Source organism: Anopheles arabiensis, chromosome 3 (assembly GCF_016920715.1).
Source record: "Anopheles arabiensis isolate DONGOLA chromosome 3, AaraD3, whole genome shotgun sequence".
NCBI lineage: Eukaryota > Metazoa > Arthropoda > Insecta > Diptera > Culicidae > Anopheles > Anopheles arabiensis.
In genome coordinates this window covers 49,372,949-49,393,146 of record NC_053518.1, presented here as the reverse complement: position 1 = coordinate 49,393,146, position 20,198 = coordinate 49,372,949, and the positions used below count along the sequence as shown (strand labels likewise).

Sequence of the window (20,198 nt, the reverse complement as noted above, 5' to 3'; positions counted from 1 at the left end):
AGGGATCTGCTCTGGTTTTCTCTAGATTTCTAAAATGGGCGAATCTGTCGAAACCTGTATCAAATCACTACCTATTCACCAGGGAACGCAGCGGGAAACAACACACTCGGAAATCGTTTGAACATATACATATTTTTAAAGATTTATGCCTTGTTTGGGTGCTTCGTTCGTATCAATGTTACGATCGTGATATCATCAGCTGAAACTTGATTTTATTCTTATTTTTCAATATATTTTTTTATCTGCGTATATAAACTGTTCCTTTGACCATGACAGCTTACACTTCACTGCATTTCTTAAGCGCCATAATCCAATCGCGTAATAATCACTACACATTGTTTCGTGTGGCATCTTCTTACTATTCTTACATTAATTATCACTATGACCGGAATGCACATTACTGCAACCGTATGGCTTGCTGTATGTCATTCCATGATTGCAATAAGCCATCAAATACTGTCCAAACGACTCGCTCTTTCTTGCATGCGTTTCGCTATTATTGAGAAGGTGGATGGATTGGAATGGAATGGAATTGTGCGTCCCCTTCAATTTTATTCATCGCAATTTTCTGCCCTTCCTCTATTGCAATAAAAAGGAACCCCACTGCGACGGAACGTCTAAATTGTCATTCAAATTAATGTGTAATGAATATATATCACAAGCCACTTATCAAATCAAAAGTAAGCAAACCGTAGCATGGTCGTGCCATTGAAGATAAGATGCCAGAAACGGACCGGATATAATTGAATAAGCTTAAATACAACGTTCCCTTGCACGATTATAAGGAAGAACAATTTGGTATATTTTTACGTATAGTCAGAGACAGAAAATAATGCTACATAATTTGTAAAATTTGTAACATTCCTTGTGAAGAGTTTATAAACAACATATTAAAAAAAGACTTTATTTAGAAAAATACCCAACTCACCGAAGTTGTAATAACATTACGGTTAAACATGTTTGAAATGCTCTATACTACCATCATTGTGCAGCTTCCTCTAGGACTAATGTGAAATCAAGAAAAGCCTCTCAAAAGCAATGCTCAAGCATACGGATGCATCCATCAGACATACACTGGCGGTCGCTCTTTGGTCGCGGATCAACACCGAAATTCAATAAAAATCCCGTCACCAACTCAATGTTCTTCCTCATTCTTTCTTCCACTTTTACAAATTAATGCATAATACATGAGAGCTACGACTTCGACAAGAATTCGTTTGCTCCCTTTCCTATCTAATATAGGGCGCCTGATCCAGCGTTTTCTCCATTTCTCCTTTATTTCTGCAATCTCGAGCCTGCACATACCGCGCAACAGAGCGAATAAGGGCGTTAGATCTTTATATTCCTTCGATATCGTCGATTCTCCCCCACTTCTAGTACTTTGTCCTGAAACTGAGAAGAGATTGCTTCAGCTGAAAAAAAGCATAAGATTGGCATAAATTATACATTTTTCAATGTTCTAGTCCCTGGGTACTTTGAACGTAAGATGACTTGGATGGAGAGCGACGATTCAGCAGCATATCGTAAATGGTTTTGTTTTTCGAGGGTGAAAGGTAGCGACGATGCAAAAATCAATAATTGTCCGACAAAGAATCGCATTTTCTTGAAGTCAATTGAAGATAAAAATCAATGGAAGTAAGTCGATGCTTTAAAAATACACTGTACAATTGTTCGCGAAAAACCGGATGTACGTGACGGTATGAGCTAATTTGTATCATTAATCATTTCATGCAGTCATTTTTTTCTACAAGTATTATGAATTCAGCGGTACTCTACATTTCATTCAGTACCAGGGGATTTTAACTGCTATCAAATAATGCAACTTACTGATTGAGGTTTCGAGTTATCCGTTAAACCTGGTGTGTCGAAAGAAATGTATCAGCTTGTGTTGGTCAATGATAATGGTACCCAGTATTCATGCCATAAATTTTATAACAGTCTACATACCCCGCGCCCTTCCACTCCCATCGCCAAAGGTTGTGATTGGGACTACTTATGAACGATGTAATTTAACTTGTCATTCATTATAATCCAGCAATAAACTTGACCGTCGGGTGGAATGGTCCTCAATTTTCTGATTTCCTTAAAAATTGTGATAAGATTTTTTTTCTTTTTTTCCTCTTCAGATCAATAAAGCGTGTTCGTTCCACACGACACAAAAAAAACTACAACAAAACAAAAAATCTTCATTGCAATATTATTGAAAATATCTGTAGATTTACACTCAGCCTCTGCTTGGTCATCCTGCAAAGGTTGTTTACACTGGTTTAATATCTTATCTAACAAACGAAAACGTCACTACTGATATCAAATCAATATCGCAAAGTTCCCTTTCATCACGTAATACAAACACCCATTGAGTGGTTGACGCACGGTACGTATATATAAGAGAAGAAACAGTAACAGTATAATTCAACTTCCTGGAGGGGTCAGTACTAATAATGAAACTGTTCATCGTCGTCGTTTTGGCGTGCTTGGCCGCGGTCCAGGTAAGACTTCCACCCCAAAACGTTAAGGTATGACCAACTAATTTTGCACACCTCCACTATCGTTAGGCTCGCGAGATCAGCTACCAATCGATCGTTCCATTTCGTGAAGCTACTCGTAGTTCGCGTATCGTGAACGGCTTCCCAGCGTCGCTCGGTCAGTTCCCGTACCAAGTATTTCTAATCGGCGATGGCAGCCTGGCATGCGGTGGATCCCTCATCTCGGCAGAATGGGTCCTAACCGCTGCTCACTGTCAAGTGGGAATCTCCCAGTTCACAGTCCGCGCTGGATCGATCCAAAATAACTCAGGCGGTACCGTGCGTACCTCCAATTTGATCATCATCCATCCAAACTACAACCCCAGCAATCTGAACAACGACATTGGTCTGATCCGCTTGAACGAACCCATGCCACTAGGCGGCAACATTCAGGTCGTTGCTCTTCCCGAAGCAAATCTATCAGAGACATTCCTTAACCGTGAAGCTACCGTTTCCGGATTCGGACGTACCAGTGACGCGAGTGGCGCCATCTCCCCGAACCTCAACTTTGTTCACTTGAACATTATCTCGAACATCCAGTGCATGGGAACGTATGGTTCGGCAACCATCATCGACTCCACTGTCTGTGCGGTTGGTCGCGACGCTCCAAACCAGGGCACATGCAACGGAGACTCTGGTGGCCCATTGACTGTCACCGAAAACGGCCAATCGGTCCAGATTGGTGTGGTGTCCTTCGTTGCTGCCGCTGGGTGTGAAGTTGGTTTTCCTTCCGGTTATGTACGCACCACCCATTTCCGTAACTGGATTCGGGAGCAATCTGGCATCTAAGCTTAGAACGCAAAGAACTCTACTTTTGGCTCACTAGTTATGCACACTTAGTGGTTTCCGCTAAATGTGTCATATGAATACTCCCCATCCCAATTGTCTAATAAAACTGTTTTTTACATCTTCAAACAAGGTTTGTTTAATTTAAAATTTGTTGTTATTTTTCTAAGATTTACAATTTGACCAAAAGTTCTCTCTCGCGCTCTTTTTGGCGTTAGTTCGAGTTGTTAGATCAATTTGACGTATCAATTTCGGGACCATTCGCAGAAATTTTATCTTGTGAAATCCAGTCTGCTCCCAAGTGTGCAATTTATTCACAGTGACTATTAGAGAATTTTCGATAAAATCTAATTATTTGCGAAGAAAAAAAAATAAAAGTACTGTTACTTACATTTGCAGACAAAATTTAACTGAAAATAAAACATGGACAATGTTTGCCTTTTTATGTCTATTGTTGTGAAAGCACACATCTCCTATCTCATTATTTATGGCGAGTTATAACAATCCGGTAAATAAATCAATATCCACCAAATTGACAAGAAATGTGATAGATTGGACCTTTCTTTTGTAACATGAGTATAGTGCTTACTTGCAAATAGTACCATGTCGCTAATTTTAGAGCGTGCAGTTTAATAATTGAAAATTTACACATTTGCATAACTTTGAACAGCACTTTACTCTTTTCTAACTTACCTACGTAGACCAAAAAATATGTCCAGCCAATGCCGATGATGCACCAACGCACAAATACCTGATATTGCAACAAACAAAAGTGCAACAATGGACAATGAAAAGAAAATCTGTCGCATAACTCAGTTAGGTATACTAGATTTTAGCGCATACGCATACAGCATCCTGGCAAGCAACGACTGATCGCGAAACTTGTTTTTGTTTTTGAAAGAGAACAGGTCGATGCAGAGCCCGTTGCTAGGTAGCTATTTTCGGCTGGCTTTTAACAGCTTCATGAAAAAGTGTTTACAAATAAACGTGTTAACCTACAATTTCTTGCGGCCAATCACTTGTTCCAACTGGATCTGAAAAGTCCTTTTAATTTTCTACTAAGCATTGTGCCCATTGTGCCGATTAGATGTTTTATTTTATTCTCATATACGTAGAATACGCATACGGTTCAATGCTTATAACCAGGGTGCGAATGATAAATGAGATATTTGGATTGAATCCTGTCATAAAACATTCTAATTGCTCATATTGGTAATAGAAAAGAAGTGCAAAATACCGAATAGGTAGCTCTCCACGGAACGATTGTTTGATGGCAAATCTCAAAAAAAGACTCGCAAACATGACACGTTTTGCGTTTCCATGACTCGATTCTTCTGTAGATGCGTTGACTTGAATGAACATATCAAACTTTTTTTTATTTATTTTGATATTTTGATAGTAATTCGTGTGATGACGTAAATAAATAGAAAACGTACTTAAAATACCCAAAATTTGTGAGAAAAACGCACATTTGCGATGAATTTCCGGATGTTTCCGTTTAAGTGTTTTTTTAACTGAGAATCACTACAATCAGCAAACCTCCAGTTAAAAAGCACTCCAGTTAAAACACATCCAGTAAGCGATCACCTACTGTACGTGATTGGGATGATTAGGGAGGAATAGTTTATTATGATTTGATAGTTATTGTTTACTACTTGATATTTGATACTTGATCTGTATTTTAAAGCTAGCAGGCCCTCTTGAAATTACAAACGGCTTAAATTCAAGGCACATACGCACAACAATGGATTACAACTAAACCATAACAACGACCTAGCAGCTAGGAGCGATTGCGGTGGAACATATGCATTAAGACCAGAGAGTAGCGCCGACAGGTCGATCTGAATGTCTAAGAGTCCCTCACTCTTACAGCTTTTTTGCTTGCAATTGCAATTTCATTGCTTCAACGACTCGAGGCCTAGCAGCGCAAAGCGTTCCTCATAGTCCCTCCAGTAGCGCTCGGCAAACCGCGTAAGTTTGTGCAGAATGGACTGTATGCGTATCAGGAGGCGAACAGCTGAAGGACATAGCTCAATAGAAGCATATGGCAAAACCGACCGCACCAAAGTGAATTGAAACATCTTGAGGCTATGCGTGTTGCACGGGTAGACCAAACGCCTGGAGCTTGGGAAGCAGCAAGGAGTGAAGGACGCTTGCAAAGGCAGCCTTGATGTCGTGGCATAGATGATTCTGTGGTTGAACGCTAAGGCTGGAAATAGACGAACCGAGATCGTCGCGGTACCGCGAAATTCGCGCCTTGTTTATAACAGTTGTAGAACAGGTGGGCTGTCAAATCTTCCGCGCCTCCGTTCGCGCTTGCTGTTTCACAGAGATGCCCAACTTCGGTATTCCTGAGATTTTCGCCGCAGCCCGAACCTATTATTTATACTTTTTCTGGTGAATTTGTTTGAAAAAACATGTAGAAAAATGACTTTTGTATTTTATTTTGCATAAACAATGTGAAATAAATAATTTGATTCGCAAATTGATAAAAAATATTTCTTCTTGGCACATTCAATCGTCACCAGACCTCGGATGGTTCCATACACGAACCGCGATTATCTCGCCTATCTGTCAGATTTCATAACAAAATTGACAGCTCAAGTCAAACGCGATACCGCGACGATCTCGGATCGTCTATTTCCTGCCGGTATCGTCGGTATCAAAGGACATTAAACATAGACTGCTAACAAAGATTGAATCATTTATTTATTGTTTTATTCTGATAGCGCGAGTTCATTGTCATAAATTAGTGTGTTTTTTCTATATAACTCAGAGCTTACAGCAATTGTTACAGTACTTGTTGCAAACGAAGTTTTCGTCTTCACATTCACGTTTTTCTCAGGTACCCAATGGTATTTTAAAGTATCAACATGATTCTTTAACTATCATTGAGACACTTTCATTCAACACAATTCTAGCCGATGCACAGAAGCTGTACTATCTCCACTATGGTTGTTTGTTGATTTGTTGAATTCTACTTTTTGTCTCGAATTTCTGTACAATATTTCAAATTTAGTGAAAAACTCTGTCCCACTTCATAAGCTTGTAACTCACCAAATGAGCAACCGCATGCAAAAGCTATTATTTCTCCCATAACAATCATTGCTAGTACTTGTTCGCATTCCAGTCAAATTTTGTTTATTTTCGTACACATGTACGATTCGAATAGTAGTAGTAGCTTGCATTAGAATGGCACTATATACAAATGTTTCGCATGGTCTGTTGTGTCGATGGTATGATACACATGCTCTAGTACATACATCACATTCTTGATGATGTATTTAGTCTACATGTGTGAGAGAAGGCAAATCAAATGAATCAAACGTGTTGGAACGGTGTTAGCACTACGAGTTGGGAAGCATATCGTTAAGCATTTCTTTTTCCGAAGTACTAAGCTTATCGGGGAATTTAATATCGAATGCTACGAGCAGATCCCCCTTCCGCGATGGTTCCTTCGGAAATGGTAGTCCATAACCTTGTATACGCTTAACCGTGTTAGGTTTGATGATTTCCTGCTTTGTACTAATTCGTAGCTTTTCTCCTGTCATAGTGGGCACTTCAAATATTACTCCACAGAGAGCCTGAAATAAAAACAAACAAATGTCACAAAAGAAATTTTGACATATCTTCTAACAATGATTATGGCAACAGCAACTAGAACGTGTCATTTGATACATCGTGATATGTCTTAATTCAAGTATAAATATTTTAAGCAATTAACTTTTTTTTTTATATTTAACGAAAATAGCTATTTGCCAGAAGAATAGAAAATTACGAGGTAGAGTTGTACTGGTAGAAAATTTCCATATACGTACCTGTTTCAGCGTCAAACGAGCGGTGTACCGCAGATCACTTCCTTCGCGCCGGAACCAGACGTGAGGTTTGTCGCGTATGATGAAAACAATGTCAGCAGGTATTTTGCCTTTCGTTTGATCGCCCTCCTTCTGAAAGGTGACCTTTGTACCTGACTTCCACCCAGGCTTAATGGATATGCTCACGCATTTGTCCTCCTTTTTCGAAGTACCGTCCGGTTGAAGGACGCGACGTGAAATTTTCATCTTCTTCACACAGCCATGATAAATCTCTTCTAACGTAACGTACAGATCGTGCTCGATTGGTGGATCCTGTACTTTCTCCTTTTTGAGAGGTGAGTGAACGTTGAAGGAGTGTGACCTGAGGGACAAATTAACATGATTAATTAGCAGTACGTTTTATATGCAATAATACTCTTGAAACAAACAAACAAAAAACAATTTTATCAAACAAATCATACCTAAAGGCACCTCCTAGACCGTGCCGGTTTCCCAAACCACTGAACGGCGTGAAGAAATCGTCATCGTTGAAAATACTGCTATTGAATAAGCTATCGTTGTGCATATCGAAAAATGATCCAAACGGGTTGTTCGATCCAAAAAACTGTGCAAACGTGGCTCTAGGATCTCCATGGAATTCATAAGTAAAGTTTTGCGAAGAGTTTGATGTGCCATTGGAAGCTCCTGTACAAGAACGGATAAATCAACAGTTGTTGTAATGTAAGACTTCAGCAGCACAAAGTAAGAATAACTTACGTCCTTTTAATCCATCTTCACCAAATTTATCATACATTTCACGTTTCTTCTTATCGGACAACACTTCGTATGCTTCAGCAACTTCTTTAAACTTTTCCTCTGCCCCAGGTGATTTGTTTTTGTCTGGGTGATATTTTAGCGCTAATTTTCGGTAAGCTTTTTTGATGTCTTCATCCGTCGACCCTCTTGGAATACCGAGAGTTTTGTAATAATCTTTCCCCATGGCACCTATTTTGAACCGACGAGCCTTTACCAAAAATTAGAATAACACTTCAGTTTGTTCACTACAATGTTTTAGTTCCACAGAATGAAATTAACTTATAAATGTTGTTTAAATATGTGTTAGCACGACGTTGCACAAACAAGAGTGATCCTATAAAAAAAAGAATAAATAAAGGTTAGATTATAATTACTTCACCACAACCTGCAAATGTCACATAAAGTAAAATGCTACAATTCATCAACGCATTCTCCAAATAAAACAAAACAATAGAAACTAGCAGAATAAATTTCAGGAATGTCTATGCCATTCCATTTTTTCTATTCCATTAAAATAAATATGTTTACCTTTTTTTTAAACAAATATTTAAGTATTCGTGTAGATCACAAATCCGATTGACAAATTCTAAAAAGATTCCCTTCAAGTTTTCCTTGTTCTACCTCACGATGAGTAACCACATTTGAGCACCCTTATTATTGAAAACAATTGTTTAAAATTTAATAAATATTGTTAAACATGCCGAGTCCCATATTTACACTCTAAAATCACTTTCACTTATCACACGAAACTGCGGCAGAAAACAGGTACACGCTTCCACCAACAGCCAAACGCTGTTTAACGATACATTTTCAATTGAAGACAATTTAAAAATACTGCTCATTGCTAGGCCTCAGGAAACAGGTCCAGTGAAATATATACTGGAAATGTAAATGTACTTGATGTATCCTTGATATGAGCAATGCCTGGTTGTATATACATACAGTGCCCATCAACCTATAAACAGAATATATTTACCACTACCTTCTTCGCATTCGATTGAACTACCACAAACTAAGCTCTCAATACATTTGACGCGCGCATCCGAAATACTAAAGTACTAACACCAAAACGCTTCGACGTTAGGTTTTGGCGCAGCGTGTACGTCTGCGCACACCGTAAAGGTTTTGTGTTATTGCAACGTATCTCGCATTCTATCCCATGTAAAACCAATCCACCGTAAAGTGTGTGAAATAACAATATCTCAGACGGTAGCGTCTGAAAGATGAGTTGAATTCTGAATCCATTCTCTGCCGGGCATGGTCAACGGATTGAGTGTCGCAGTCCTCGAAAGTGTTCGTCCAACTCACAGTTATTTCATTCACACCTATCGCTTGGTGGTTCAGGGCTACTTGATCAGAGTCTGATCTGTCCATGACTTTGTGTCGTATTGAAGAGAAAAGCAATTTCATTCCACTTCCTTGCAAAAATGGTCACAGTCTCAGACAGTGCATCAGGTTCAAGATCAAAACAACGTGCTCATCTCTGAACAATAATTGTACTTGTTTGTATTTATTTTTTCAGAACCCCTTGTTCGAAAGTCTCACCTTAACTTCAACTGCATGTGTCCATTCATATTGATTGTTTTTAACACAATACCATTCACCGAATAACAGAGACGAAACTTGTGATTCATGGTTTTAGCCGTATAGGTTTAGTTGCTTTCAATGTATAATTTAAGTTTGTTTGCCTTTCAGTTACCAATAATTTTTTAATTGCTCCTATTTCGGGTTTCTAACAAGTCATACAAAATGAATGACTGAATTAAAATAATTGCCATACGTATTATTGGTATTGCTCATTAGTAATTATATAATGTGAATTATATTGTTATTTATAATTATCATATCATATTTCTTAATTAACTCTTAACTATTCGACACTAAAGCAATATTTTTTGTGTGAAAATAATGTTAAATGTTCAATCTAATGAATACAGTTAACAAAAATGGCAATATATTATCTTTTAGACGGAAGAATTCAACCTCCCGCCTAAGAAGCAACGAATAAAGTTTCTTTATAAAAAAGCGACATCTCCATGATAGATGTGTATCCAAACTACGGCATGTAAGTCGCATGCGAAAGCCAAAGGTTTAAACGATTAGTTGTTAGTTTTGGGTTTGATCACCCTTCCATGTCTAAAAAAGTAAATTATTTATTTAATTAATGAATTTATCTTTACTAGTACAAATCTGTACAGATTTGAATTTTTCCTTCGTATTTTCTTATCAAACGAGATTTAAACATTCACACATTATGTCCAAGGCGTCCCTCAACGACTTTATTTGCGAGACAATGTGGCCCGCGAAGTGAAAAGTTTTAGACGCCCTAACACTTAGGCCGTTATGCCCAAGAACAAATAAGAAACAATTCAACTTATGCTGTGATAAGCTATAAACACGTTAAACTAATATTATTTATAAATAAGCAAATAAACTTTCGCAACCTACAGAGTAGGAAATTGGTACATGTAATCAGTGGTTTTCAACCTTTTTGTAACTTTTCCCCCATGTCGAGTACATGTAGGATTTAATTCCCCACTCACAAGTTCATGAGCGAGGGAAAAGCGTTGCAACTCATGGTATTAAGCGAAATTTTGATAAATAAATCCCCCCTCCCTCTACAAGTCGAAATTCTCCAAAATTTCTTTGGGGGAAATTCTCACCAGTGAAATGGATAAGTTAATACTTATTACGTTGCTTTATTATTCCACGATCTTCGATCATGAATGTATGCCACTTAATATATCCCAGTATCCCCTAATATCTGAATATCTCTCTGCATGCTATTATTAAGCCTTGGAAGTCTGTATAGGCCACCATGACTACATATGGCCCTACCTAAAAAAAGAAGAATAATAATCTATACCTCTGCTGAATTTTAATATTGGAGCTTCCCATTACTGTTAAACTAAATTTCAATGAATTAGTCCACGATCATCGAAAAGTGTTGCGAAAAGTGTAAATTTGATTTTACACCATTCATGGTTACCATCAAACCATAACAAGATGTTGTAGTTATAGCCAGGCAAAGGCATCTGTCTTACAACGCTCAATCTCCCACTGTCCATTATTGTTTAGTCGGCAATATGTCATAAGTGATTGCCATATGGCACTGCTGCACCATTGGGTGACGAGTGGCTTTTACCATATCAGTCAATAGATATGAATGATAATCCAACACATTCTTCCATATTAGTACGGTGTCCAAAGCCGGTCAGTTGAGCAGCTGGTCCGTTTTTTTTTCGATTTTTCTTTGCTACACTCTATAACGTTCAGCGAACGTGTCAGCCGTCGAGATAAATTTTGAGAAACAAGTTTCACGTCTCGGCAATATCAGCATCCATGAAAGGATCTCCGAGCAATTTGCGAGAAAATTTTGATTACCAGTACAAGCGAGGACAATCCATAAGCAACAATATGCGGCTATACTATGAGACTCGTTAAACCAAGGCATCCAACATATCTTACAAGTTTACAAATGATTCTATTCGTCCAAAGTGGCCTTATTATATTGCTAGATAACCTCATTCTCACGAACTTTTTTTATAAGATTGAACTAAATTCTTAAATTTAAATCTGTTTTCTATACTATTTTGATTCATTCTAAATTGTATGGTACTACATTTCAAACATTCAACCAAAGGAACGCTTTCCTTCTTCATTGGCGTAACGACCTTCGCGATCACGCTGGCCTATTAAAGACTATCGAGACTTATTAATGTACCTCACAGCCGGGTAGTGAGTCAATCCTTGCTACGAGGGACGGCCGATACAAGGCTTGAACCACAGGCATGTTGTTAACAACTGTACCGAGGGACTGTCTCGAACACTTTTATGGTCTACTTTTATTGATCTGATCAACTTTTATGAGTAAGCTAAGTTATTATTGGGCATTTTTTTCAGATATCTCATTTCACCATCATCTGATCAACATTTAATTCAGCATTCATTCTTAATCAATATACACACTTTATACTTAAGAAACATTTGAAAGTATTAATAACTTATAAAATAATTATCTCCTTCTCAATTCATAGAAAACCAAAGTTCCAAACCATACTTTCTTTATAACCATTCTTTATAAAATCAAATATATCATATATATTTAATATGGCTTGGTCCATATAGCATTGCTTAAAACTTATATATTCTAAGAAAAAACATGTAAATCTACCGCATACATCTTACAATTATGCCTAGGCATATTATGCATATTTTTAGCCTATTTTCAAACACTACGCGCGTGAGCTGTTATTCAAGAACTACAACATATGTAGAACTACAAACTCTTCATTTAGTATCATTATTTCATCGTCAGGCATGATAATAACTCAAAAGTGCATATCGAACCATTAAAAAGGTAATAATTGAAAATCATCTAATAAAAATGCCTTTAAAAACGCACCATCGCCAACCTAAAGCAAACAGGCTGCCATTTCGTTGATGCTGGAATCAGAGTTAGTCATGATCGTTTCGAGCAAAGCACACAGGCCGTTCCAAAGCCGCCTGGTTGAAATACTAAACTTCTTTCGATTCGCTTTTCCCCAAAAAGGAAACCAATCACACCTCCCCAAAAAGAAGCTTACTCCAAGTATCAAATGTTCCCCACGCTACCTTCATGATCGTCATATGCTTGCCATACAACGACTTGAACACAACGGAACAGAGCACAGCTCTGATCAGATCGGGCGATCGAGGAGTATTACTTCATGTCTCACCATTTCGAAGAGACTCGTTTTTATTCCCTTTCGCCTATGACTCCCAACACGTTTGGTAAAAAAGATGATATTTCAACCACCGTCCAACCGTTGGACTCGATTCGATGCTAGTTGCGCGCATGAACTGATGGCGCACGCATAAGTATGGAACATATCTACATGCAATTATCATGTGTTTGTGCATGTCTGTATGCGAATTGTGCTGTTTGACACAAAATCGATTGTGAAGATGTTGACCATAAATGGTAACGGAATTTTTAGTATTGCATCGTGTCACCCTGGCCTCTTCTGGCTCCTACCAGTGCGGCCATGGTCGTAACGCTTGCACACACCAAAACTCGTTCACCACCCTTACTCTGTGCAGCACTTCAGTCCTGTGATACCCTTGCTAAGTGACAAGCTTCACATCGCAAATACAGCATATCACTATATCCAAACCAGATGCGAATAACCAAACGAGCCATATGAACATGGTTTGATCGCTATCGCTACTCTACTACAAGTGAGAATACATATCAATTAGCAGAAGGGTTTAGGTCGCTGCATACCATCGCACCTTTTTGATGCATCGTCTAAGGACGCACATAAGGCACATGACCCGTTGCACTTTTGCTCTACTAGGCTTACAAAGGTTCCATTAACGATCAATGATATGTTGCAGCAAACAAGCATATCTCTCTGAAACTCGCCACCGCCTCTTCCAATTCATCGGCTGTGCAAACAAATCTGTTCTGTGGACAATTTGTTGCACAGTCTTGTAGCCCCTAGCCTGCACCCCACCAATTTCAAATCAGCACACTTGACCGGTCTTGGCTCACTAATAAAAAGACCGCTACTGATAGCTTACTAGTTAGTGTGGAAAATCAAGTCCGAATACTTCAAGCCTTTCTCGTAAACTGGTTTATTACTAGAGACAGTGAGGGAAATGTGATACAGTTTGATATTCATTTTCCACCTTAGAGAGTTATTATATTTCATACATTTTTTCATTACTTTATTTTATCATACATATTATTTTGAAGAGCTTACAAAGAAACAATTATGAAACAAGCATAATTGGATTTGATTTCAAACACCGCCACTATTGTGGAGTACTTCATGATATTTTCTAGTCTTTATGATGATTGTAAACATGTACATTATCTAACAACTACATTTCTTACAGATTAAGAAATCTTAATTCAATTAAAATTTTATTTAAATGCTGTACAATGTAGGGGTTATGTTATTGTAAAATTTATTATTAATTCCCATACAATTATTTATAGTTATGTTTAGAGATTGCAAAATTTAAAATCGTAAAATAATTACAAAGTTTGACTAATCTTGCCAAATCTCGAATATACCGTTCCTCGTTGCATGGACTGACTATCCTGCTTTTATAAATCACGAAAGCCTGTATAGGCCAGCATAAATGAATAAGTTGTTACGCCAAAAAGAAGAAGAAGAAGTACAAAAAGTCTATTGCTGGTATAACGCGCGTTTATGTAGCCCGCGAAGCAATTTTCTATACAGACAGAATTATTAATTTACAGTGACATACAACTAGATGCAATGTCAAAAATAATCAATCATACGATCAATAAATTTGAACACGATCAACGGCAAGCTGATGCTATTCTATTGTTTTTCGTTCCAAAGGAAACAAATCATTTTTGTTTTTTGTGCTGAATGAAACATATTTTCAATTTAACGGTATTTAATCTATTGCCGTTAAATTATTCGCGTTTTTATGTGATCAACTTGTTGATTATTAGTGTTCATTTAACACTACGCTACAAGTGGCCCAGTACACTTTGCTTGTACTACTACTACGATTGCTTGTAGTAGATTTTCAAACAAGGGATAAAAAACATGCTCACTTTTACATGCACATGATGGTTAATGTATGGCAATAGTGAATAACAGTTCACCTATTTTATTAAAATTATGGATCGCTTAACATATTTTGGTTTCTATAAAATCTGCTCAATGCTAATTTATTTTAACAGTCGTTATTGTTTCACCGAACACATTAACCGATATCTTTTCGATGCCACATTTTGACAAACATCGGTCAATCGGCTAGAGTTTCGAAAAACACGAGAAATTAGTTGATCAGCAATTCCGTTTGAGGCCACTTTATTTTTAATCATTTATCAATTTATGATTTTTTAATGATAATAAGTGGTTTATAGTTCTCTTCGAATCCTACATTTACTTTTGTTGAAAAATGTTACAGCTTCATTAAATAAACTAAATGTAATCAATCCACCCATAAATTTGACGGATTTCGTAGAGATAGGTATACCACATAGGTATCTGAATTTCTATGAAAGTTATGAAAATTATACATATGCTACAAACTCATAGTACGTTATGATAAATTAACAAAAAGTAAAAATCAATATTAAACAATAGGTATTTTTTAGTACTTCACTTCAAAGTTTAAATTCCGACAAATTGACGGGTTCCGTAAACCTAGTGTTAAAATCATCCACCACAGCAAATTGAGCACATTTATCGACTCTTGTATGTTGGTTTCAAAACTATCTTTGTTATCGCCTTCAATAAAAAACAACGATGCATGTAGGACAATAAAAATTAAACAATTTTGTAAAACATTAAACATTTCAATACCTCATTTAGTTTAGTTTAGTGACACCCTTAGTGATAAAGACTAAAACGCTAAATAACAGTTCACTATTTCCCTACATTCACGTGCATTCCCATCTCAAAACGTGCATGTAAAAGTGAGATAGTTTTTTATCACTTGCTTGAAAATCTACTGCAAATAATCGTACAAAGTGTACTGGACCACTTATCCGTTCTCACTACCAAAGCTTAATCCATCCGTGACGTTACGGTACAAAAACCATGGCACGATTGCAATACTGTTCCTTTAAGCTCCGCCAGATTACCAGCGGTCTGTGCTTTATCCCTTTTTTTATTCATGCCTTTTGTCCATTCTTGCACGCTCAAGTGTCTTCCATTATGAGGAGAATCGGTCGTACTTTCAGTAAATTTTACGTACGATATTAGCTCTGTTGCATTGCTACATCGAATGCAATGCTATTTTGTCGTCAAAACGAACTTCACAACTCAGTCATACTAAATTCCATGTTGAATGAAACAGTAGCTATTCCCTATCCATCGTCCAGTAAGTATCACACAAGAGCTTAAGCATTCATAGATGTATATCAAATGGTTATTGAAAATGTAACGGGTAGCAAAATCAATAATCCGTGCTATTAGCATTCCTGTTCACACATGACATTTTTATGAATGATTTAATTCATGAGAAACTAATATAATAAATGACTGCAAGCGATAACTAGGACTGGCTATGTAATTTGTATTTTGTAAATTTGTTACTATATCAACCATAACTTACAACAATAACCAATATAATGGTTCTTTAAATTTCGCTGATATATGATGATTCACATTTTACTGATTACCTTCAAACAACCTTACTTTACGTGCGTCCAGCTAGTGGTTACAGGCCTGTTGCGCTGATTTAATATGTTATTGTTACTTTATTTGCTGTATATGCAATGTCGGTTTAAAAACTCAATTTTCAAGTCAAGTCGTTAACAATATTCAGCTGATATAAGTGTGTCAACTAGCAGGATAAACAATAAATAAGTAAATATCGAAAAATAATCGTAAACATATCAGAACAGTTAAATAATGTTTTCATAAATATGTTTAAAACGCTCATACGTACAAAATGGTCCTACAAACAACTCTTTACAAAATGTAATAATGTAGCTACTGAAACATTTACTATAAAATGCTGTACATAATTCAACTCGATTGTGAAATCTTTTTTTTTTGATATTTGAATATAACTAGCTAAGACACACACAAAAGTTTAAATTCTAAAGGACATACATTTTATAACTTAAATATGGATACAATTGTACGAGAGTATGAGTTTTGCTTGTAAAAAAGTATAAGATAAAAGAGGGCTTATACTTTCCAACCTCAGATGTTGAGCTGTGCAACGCATGGATAATTGAGGCTGGGGTGACAAGAAGCAAAGCACATTCGGGTCAAGGTTATCAAGAATGCATATTTTCTCACAATGTCCTACAGACACAATGCCGTCCCTCCGCGCACGAGGAGCGTGTACCAATTGCAACAGCAGACATTACTGAAGAGAATATATACAAATATCTACTTTTTTCACAAAAATGTGCACCATCTCAAAATTCATAAAAATACCTATATGATTAATAAATTATGTTTTATTATTTATTTATTTATTTATTATTTATTTATTATTTTTAATGTATTTGCATGTTTTTGATGAAAACTGTGTGCTTGTATCTGTTTAATTTTAAGAGTAAAATTTCAAATAAGCACCTGCATTATTTTTTTAAGTATTTAAAATAGTATAATTACATCCATCATACAATCACAAACATTATCAAGGTAGATCACGTTTGATCCAACAGGCTCTTAACAAATTACATCGAAATTCACATGCAACGAAAACTGGAAGCATGCGCTAACACACACTGAGAACAACCATTTCACAGTATAGCAATCTTTGATTCTTTCCTCGGCTTACGCATATGTCGTTACTATTACTATGACCGACACAGCCAACCAAGTAATATTGCTAGCGTTACAGATGCTTGTTCCACAAATACCATCACCGGCATTTGTGCCTCTTGTAGATTTGTGTGAGAGAAAATGTACGATTTCCAAAAATAAAACTCGCCCTGAATTGTAAGGTTACCTTTGGTCTGGTCATAATTTTTAAACTTTTTTTTTTTTGTTCATATTTTCTCCCATGTTGTTTCTTTCAATTTTCAAAATTTGCTTGGAAACAGCATTTAGCCGTATCTTTAGGAAGCTGTGTGCTTCAGTTCTCCGAGTGGGTGTATGCTCACACCGCGCACACCCGCCAAATGACAAAGAAGGTTGAAATCACCAGCTTGTTTGGCGGTCAGTCCGATGGCTAGAATGCTAAGCAGCCAATAAGCCGCAAAACACACATCCCATGCCAGCCAGCGTGCGTGGTTGGCTTTCCACGCATACTGAATCGCTTTCAAATTTGCTCCCATGGTCGCAAATCAATAACCATCATCCCAAAATTGGCAGAAAACAAGAAACGCGTGCACTACACCCAGAATCAGAACGACCATTAATCGTGAAGCGTACAGTCACGCTTTTATTACTGGATTCAAACCAGCTGGCTATTTAACTTAAAGAAATAATCTTCGTTGCGAACCTCAACACTACACACATGTTATCAAATTCAACGACTAGACTAAAGATCCATATAAACAACCACGTTCCCTAGAGTTCATGGGATAAAGATGGGAATGATTCTAAAATTAGAATCATCTCTTCGTTTCACTATACCTAAAAATAAAACTATGCCTAACTTTAGCGTGAATCACATCGATTAGGGTCAACACGCCATGACCTGAGAACGCCCCTGAAAAATTCTGTCAAAATTAATAGTAACCTAACGATAACTGAGCAAAAAACTCTCGATGTACCAGAACTGTCTAGTTTATTTGCAACATATTAGCAGTATTTTTAGATGCCTCTTGATACCATCCTTATACATTAAAATTGTTTTGATAACGTAAGAAAATTTAGATAGGTAGTCCCGAGCACAAATGCTTAATAACTAACCAAAATTTGCATCAAACAAGTATGCACCATGACATCATCGCTTCAAATTTCACTTTGTTCTGTAAAACCTTTTATTCAAAGTGTACCTACCGACTACTGGCCTATAGCAAACCGATGATTGTTGCTTCACGCCCTATTAACCAACCAATATAAAGTAACCGACAAAATTGAAACACTGGATGGTAATGTAAAACATAGCACATCCTTGGGACGAAAAAACCCTCACTGTGACAAACTTGACTATGGTGAAACGATCTGTCTGGGCGTAGTATGTTACCTTTTTTGAAGCCGAAAGTGACGTAGGCTTTTTGACTCGCGTCACGGAAGAGCGTACCGCTGCTTGCCCCTCAGCAGCAACGTCGAAGCAGGTTTTGGCAAGGCCAAACGATCACGTCACACTGCAAACCAGCCGACCAGATCGATTGTGCCTTGGCGCGTATGCTCTTTCAGTTGCAGAGTCGTGTGGTTGAGTTAGAAGCAAACTGCTTATTCGGATGAGCTCTACAGGGAAAGAGTCCCAGTTAATTATTTTTGTTGCAATAATTTCTATTAGCGAGGCAAAACGTAAAATATCTTTGGCGCCACCGTTTAGAATCACTTAAAACAAGCGACTAAAACTGACAAACACATCGCACACCTGTCCATCGCCTCTAACTGACACTGGACTATTCCCAATAACAACACTTAAAACACCTCTACCCGGGCTCACTGTATCTCACTATCCGTTACACTGGTACAGTAGCTGATTGTTTTTGCGACCAAGGTCCCAAAACTCAGCTATATGTTTACAACAGCGCAAGAGCGAAACCCCGCGCGTTACGCACTCGCGGCCTTTTTCATATTCTCTGGAGATGCTACAATCTTCGTCGTTTCGTACGTGATCACGTTCGCTTGCGTCGCACAAAAACTGCGACGGACACTGTGTTTGTGAGCGTACGGAGAATGCGATAACTGACTATTTTGTTACACAATTGCAAAATACTGAGTATTATTTGCGTTAGAAAACCACAACACTGTTTTTGAAAAATCGTCTACATGCTAAACATAACCAAAACAAACCCACCGTCAACCGATAACTCTCTCCGTGTTGCGGTAGAAGGCACTCTTGATACTGAGGATGATGATCGCCACTGATGGACGCTGGAGGATGAAGCATTCGTATTGTCGCACACCGCACCCGCACACGAAGAGAGTGAGTGAAACACTAAACGTGAAACACGCACTTTGACTAAGCCAGTTTTTGAGCATCAGACTTCAACCTTTACTCGTACGTAGCCAATGTGGTGAACAGATGAGGGCATCGCATAAAACCGCATCGATCGTAGTCGGAATCGTTCGTTACGAATGTTGTTGGTGTGCTGTACAGTGTTCATTCACATCCGATCCACAGCAACACACATCGTGTTTTGTATGCATACAATCAGTCAGAGAAAAGCCAGAGAAATGCTAAAAGCGTAAATAAAATGTTACATTTGATTTTTATGTTCATTTTTTCATTTTGAAGAAACGAGAAGGTTTTGTGTATATATTTTTTACATACTTGACTTTACAGTTTACATACCAACTTTATTTTTTTTCACTTTTTGTGATAGCTGATAGCTTTTGTTAAAAACATTCGTTAAAATGGTTGCCAGATCCATTTCAAAACGATGTCATTATTTCTCGAGTCTTTTAACACGATAACATAAAATGTCCTACCTAATAAAACCTACCATGAAGATACGTCAATATGTCACAGCATTTCGAGAAACGGTGCTATCATCCTTGTGACAAAATCAATAACCCTGTATTCTTGAAATCGAATCAAATGAACACTCGAATGAATATTTTTAAAAGCTATATCATCTCTAGTTAGCTAATCAGCGTGAATGCCGTCATTCAACAACAGCTTGTGTGTGCGTGCATTGGGAGAGTGTTTCGAA

The 20,198-nt window shown here is 37.5% G+C and overlaps 2 protein-coding genes across 2 annotated transcripts; one reads left to right on the top strand and one right to left on the bottom strand.

Annotated features, from left to right (window-relative positions):
- The first annotated feature begins 2,361 nt into the window (after positions 1-2,361).
- Positions 2,362-3,440, top strand: LOC120903829 (brachyurin-like). Its single transcript, XM_040313471.1, has 2 exons — positions 2,362-2,489; positions 2,556-3,440. Exons 1-2 carry the CDS (start codon positions 2,442-2,444, stop codon positions 3,312-3,314), a joined length of 807 nt encoding a protein of 268 aa, XP_040169405.1. The 5' UTR covers positions 2,362-2,441; the 3' UTR covers positions 3,315-3,440.
- Positions 3,441-5,990: 2,550 nt separating this feature from the next.
- LOC120902634 (dnaJ protein homolog 1) lies at positions 5,991-8,129 on the bottom strand. The gene is made up of 4 exons (XM_040311517.1): positions 7,883-8,129; positions 7,588-7,810; positions 7,130-7,487; positions 5,991-6,895 (listed from the first exon to the last, which is right to left on the bottom strand). The coding sequence occupies exons 1-4, from the start codon at positions 8,103-8,105 to the stop codon at positions 6,659-6,661; spliced, it is 1,041 nt and encodes a 346-aa protein (XP_040167451.1). The 5' UTR covers positions 8,106-8,129; the 3' UTR covers positions 5,991-6,658.
- Between the last annotated feature and the right edge of the window lie 12,069 nt (positions 8,130-20,198).